We start from the raw sequence: 5234 nt of genomic DNA on the forward strand, positions 1-5234 counted from the left end.
CGCGGCTGGTACGCGCCCGCCGCAGCGCCGTGGCCGCTTCGCTCTGCCAGCTCTGAGCGGGACCGGCCTGTGACGTTTCTTGAGTCGCACTCGCACCGTGGCCGGTGGAGCGCGGTGGCAGTTCAGGTGGCAGCTCCCGGCCACGCAGCCCCCACCTGCTGGGCTCATGCGGGCCTCCCGCCTCGGCCTTCCTCTGGCTGCATCCACAGGCGCGCCCACCACGCCCGGCTGATTCTTCTTTTTCTGAAATGCATCGTAGAGACAGCGGTCTCGCCACGTTGCCCAGGCTGGTCCCGAACCTCTGGACTCGGACAGTCCTCTCGCCTCCGCCTCCCGAAGTGCTGGGATGACAGGCATGAGCCTCCGTGCCTGGGGAGAACATTTTTGGGAAGTCCCATCGGTTGACGTTTATTGGCTCGTGAATTTCATATCAGAGCTCTCCCATCCCAAGATCTTGCAAGTGCATTCCGGTGTTTTATTGTAGCATTTAACTTTTTCCATCTAGAGGCTCACCTGAGTTTATCTTTTTGTCCTTAAATGTGAGGTCCTGAGTGGTATTGTTTTGGTAGTGGTTTCCTTACTGATGCGTGTCTTTTAAGTCAATAGTAAATGGATGGCTTTCCATTGCAGATTTTTACTTTTGGTTTTTTTTATGCAACTTGAAGGTAATGTAGCATATATAAAAGTTCCGGAGGAAACAGTAATTTTAAAGTCTTTTCTGAGAGTTCATTCTTTGGCCTGAAAGTCAAGTGCATAAGTAAGCACATTTTTTACAAGTGTGATCAGAAACAATTGAGAATTCAGTTTTACATTTGTTGTGCCTTTTAAGCTTTTGAATTGTTAAATAATGTTTGTTCTGTTGATTAGCTGGAAATAGGTAGTTTTTAGAAGTCTGGTTTCAAGAGATCCCAGATGGGAATGCTGTTAGATTTCAAGGTTAGACACAGGACCCGCTGGTGGAGGAGGGTGCTCTCCAGGCTGTGCGTAAAGATGCCCACATCGCAGGCTTGAGTGTGGCATGTTTTGATGCAGTGACAGGAAGCCAGGAGAGCGTCCCTGCTGGTTATTTTCTCAGTTCTGCTTGTAAAGCTCCAGGTCAATGCTGGGCCAGGTATGGCCTGCTGGCCGCTTTTGTAAATAGAATTTTACGGGAGTGCAGCCACCCCCATGACCCGTTGGATTACATAGCATCTACACTTTTGAGTTGGGTAGACATCTGCTTAAAAGCTTGAAATAGTTACTGTCTGGCCCTTTGCAGAAAAAACTGGCTTCTAGTCTAGCCGGCAGGCTCCTCGGGCACAGGCCACATGCCTCGTGTGTGGTTTTTTTGCGTACCTCGTGCTGTCCAGTGCGCGGCGCTCTGCAGATGTTCGGCGCCTGGACCAGATTCAGTACATGTAGACTGACTTCAGGCTGCGGCGGCAAGAGATGGAGTCGCCATCCCAGAGCTGCTGCTGATGACCCTAGTCAGTGGGCCAGGAATTCATCTTTAAAAAGAGGGTGGGAGGCCGGGCTCGGTGGCTCAGCCTGTAATCCCACGCTTTGGGAGGCCAAGGTGAGTGGCTTGCCTGAGCCCGCGGGTTCAAGACCCGCCTGGGCAACGTGGCGAGACCTCATTTCTACAGTAAAATAAAAAAGCTAGCTGGCCGTGGTAGCACGTGCCTGTAATTCCAGCTACTTGGAAGGCTGAGGCGGAAGGATCGCCAGAGCCCAGTAGGTCAAGGCTGTGGTGGCCAGGAGTGGCCACTGCACTCCAGTCTGGGCGACAGAGTGAGACTCCAACTCAAAAAAAAAAACAGGGTAGGGATGCCCTGAAGGTGAACTTCCTCTTGGGTTTGCTCAGCCTGAAACGAGCCCCCAGGTCTGAGCCCCCGGTTCTGAACCCAGTGGGGCTGCAAGGCCTTGGCGGGGAGGGAGGGAGCTGAGGAGGAGCCTGGCTGTCTCAGGCCGGCTTGTTTGTAGTCACATCTGATGGTACTTGGGGCTCCGTGGTCACATAATAAGTAGGTCCTCCTTCTCCTCCTGCCCTCCTGCCTGCTGTGGTATTTGGTCTACAAAATCTAACCATTACGTTTAGTTGAGATGTTATAACCTGCTTTTTAGGGTCTCTCTTTGTGAACTTACTAAACGTGGTGTCTACTGCCTTTGTTGAACATCTTTTGTGGGCATGTTTGCTGCAGGGCTTTGTTCTAGAATAACTGGAAGTACAATAGCAGCTCTTTTCTTTACAGGTACGACCAAAGCCTTTGCTTTTGAAGTTGTTACAGTCTGTCGGTGCACAAAAAGACACTTACACAATGAAAGAGGTAAGCTGAACTGAGAACAAGATGGACTCAGGCCTCACTAGTTGTGTCCAGCCATGCTTACAGTTTCCAAGGACACGGGGAGAAATGAGCCTCATGAAAGGGTTTTTCTTTAAACAGCAACATCCAGTGGTATGGCTATTTGGACTATATTTTGAAAGCGAACATTCTAATTATAGTTGAGTTTCAGTTCTCAGCTGGGAGCCCCGAGAACCAGGGTGACCCCAGGTGTTCTTGGCCTTCTTGTGCTGTGAGCCTGTTGGGCAGACTGGTGACACCTTCTTGGAATCGTGTGTCTGAATGCATGGAGTAAAATATTTAGGACTGCAAAGGAAGCGTTGTGTTAAATGCAGTTAACACAACAGTAAATGAGCTGGCAACACGTGTGCTTTTGTTATTGACACCTTAAATGCTAAGGTTTGGGAGCGGATCTGATACCATCTGATGTAGTGAGGTCCGGAAGTGATGCCTGAGATATTTGTCATGAGCACTGGCCTTTGTTGGTGGTGAAATCACAGGTATTGCCGGCTCGAGGGCTCAGCCTGTAATCCCGCGCTTTGGGAGGCTGAGGTGAGTGGATTGCCTGAGCCCACCGGTTCGAGACCCCTTGGGAAACTTGGCGAGACCTCATCTCTACAATAAAACAAAAAATCAGACGGGCGTGATAGCGCATGCCTGTAATTCCAGCTACTCAGAAGGCTGAGGCAGAAGGATCGCCGGAGCCCACCTGGTCGAGGCTGCAGTGGCCGGGAGTGGCACTGCACTCCAGTCTGGGTGACAGAGTGAGACTCCAACTCAAAAAAAGAAAAAAGAAATCACAGGTATTGCTAATACTGTTGTGATTTGTTACGTACACTCACAGTCGAAGGAAAGGCTGCACTTCAGTTCAAAATTAGTGAGAATGAAGATAGAAATTTTTTCCCCATTCAAATCAACGGACCCCTGAATTCTGTCCCCGGACCCAGGTTAAGCGCTTTTGCGCTAGGGCCCCGTGAGCACAGAGTGCCAATCTTGCTGGGATGGAGGTGAGCTGGTTCCTGTACATGTGTGCTCTGTCAAAGACAACATTTCCATGCATCTCTAGCTCAGAATGTATGCCCGGAAGCAGAGTCTTGAGTAGAGATCGAGTCGCCCTAGGCAGAATTCCAGTGTGGATGAAACGTGCCCGCCTCAGTCTGTGGGGCACAGATGATATGAAGCATTGCAGCGTCTTCCTTACAACTGTGTAGGGGGTGGGATCTTCAGATGCATTTCCTCTCCAGCTGCACTTTTATAAACGGCTTTCAGACACTTGGGGGAGGAATCAGGCCATCTACCTTCTTCCTTCCCCTTGCCAGGCAGCCATCTCTTCCGTCTACGGTCACGGAGGAATATTCCTGAGGTTGGCACGGGCTTGACCAGTGAAGTCCAAAGACGGCATTTGTAGGAAGCGCCAGGTTAAGAGGTGTCTTCAGGGCTCTTAACTTGGGGTTGACTGTATTATCGTTACAATTAGTTAAGGAAACACAAGGTATGGATTAAGCAGTAGCTGGAAATGAGGACATTGATTGCAGCTGTCATAAAGGCTTAGAATGCTCATGCTAAACTGTGTGACAGTGACGTCATGTCTGAAGTGATGGTGACGTGGGTGTTGTCTGATGCCACCCTCAGTTACGGAGTCTTTATTCTGGGCACATGGAAAGGTGGTAGTGTAGGCCCGTGAGAAAAGCCTTGTGCTTGGAGTCAGAAAGCAGGGTCAGTTTCCTCATTTCTAACACAGCTTAACAGTTTTGGGAACTATCAGAAGGAGGTGACACTTGCACAAAGCACACTGTGAACTGTAAACTGCTGCCTGCCTGTAGAGTATTCAGGGGGTGGCAGACAGGTGTGCATCTGGGTGTCTTCAAATGTATTGCCAACTCCTTGGTCTTCTTTTTTTTTTTTTGAGTTGGATCTCACTCTGTCGCCCAGGCTGGAGGGCAGTGGCACTCTCATGGCCACTGTAGCCTCGACCTGCTGGGCTCAGGCAATCCTTCTGCCTCAGTCTTCCAAGTAGCTGGAACCACAGGCACACACCACCATGCCCAGCTAATTTTTGGATTTATTTTAGAGACGCAGTCTCACCAAGTTGCCCAGGCTGGTCTCGAACCCATGGTATCAGGCAATCCTCTCATCTCTGCCTCCCAAAGCGCTGGGATGACAGGTGTGAGCCTTTGTGTCAGGCCGGCAAACATCTTTTAACTATATCAAATGTCTTGGAATTATGTACACTTTTTTTTTCAGTTAGACCCTCACTCTGTCACCCAGGCTAGAGGGCAGTGGCATGCTCATAGCCACTGCAGCCTTGACCTGCTGGGTTCAGGCAGTCCTTCCGCCTCAGCCTTCCAAGTAGCTGAAACCACGGGCATGCACCACCATGCCTGGCTCATTTTTTGTTTTACTGTAGAGATGGGGGTCTCACCAAGTTGCCCAGGCTGGTCTAGACCCCCTGGGCTCAGGCAGTTCTCTCACCTTGGTCTCCCAAAATGCTGGGATTATAGGTATTCACGCGGCAACTCCTTTGTCTTAATGTAGTACCTGGAGTATGATTTAACTTTGTGTTAATGGTTCAGGGTCGTTCTTTGGATTGCCTGTTACAGCATGGATGGTAGTGATAGCTTGGTGGGTTGTTTCCTTCACTGAATCTCCTCACACTTTTGTGTGGATGCCGTTGGTTATGGCCTGTATCCTCTGACCTCAGTGGCCGTGGAGGTGTGTGGTGGTCACGATTGTTGCTCAGTGGCTCCAGGCCTCGGCCATCTTTTGGTGGGTTTTATTTTTATTCTGCAACTTTTTTTTTTTTGGAGTCTCACTCTGTCACCCAGACTGGAGTGCAGTGGCTGCTCTCAGGCACTGCAGCCTCGACCTGCTGGGCTCCGGCGATCCTTCCGCCTCAGCCTTCCAAGTAGCTGT

At 50.3% G+C, this 5234-nt stretch overlaps 1 protein-coding gene across 1 annotated transcript in view; it reads left to right on the forward strand.

Annotated features, from left to right (window-relative positions):
• The first annotated feature begins 2236 nt into the window (after nt 1-2236).
• LOC103250373 (E3 ubiquitin-protein ligase Mdm2-like) overlaps nt 2237-5234 on the forward strand; it is a 28226-nt gene continuing 25228 nt past the window's right edge. Inside the window, exon 1 of the mRNA XM_021707988.1 lies at nt 2237-2306. Within this exon, the coding sequence (XP_021563663.1) occupies nt 2298-2306 (9 nt within the window). The 5' untranslated portion in view covers nt 2237-2297. The remainder of the gene's footprint in view (nt 2307-5234) is intronic.

This window comes from Carlito syrichta, unplaced genomic scaffold (assembly GCF_000164805.1).
Source record: "Carlito syrichta isolate Samal-C Ts95f unplaced genomic scaffold, Tarsius_syrichta-2.0.1 Scaffold130369, whole genome shotgun sequence".
NCBI classification, from domain to species: Eukaryota; Metazoa; Chordata; class Mammalia; order Primates; family Tarsiidae; genus Carlito; species Carlito syrichta.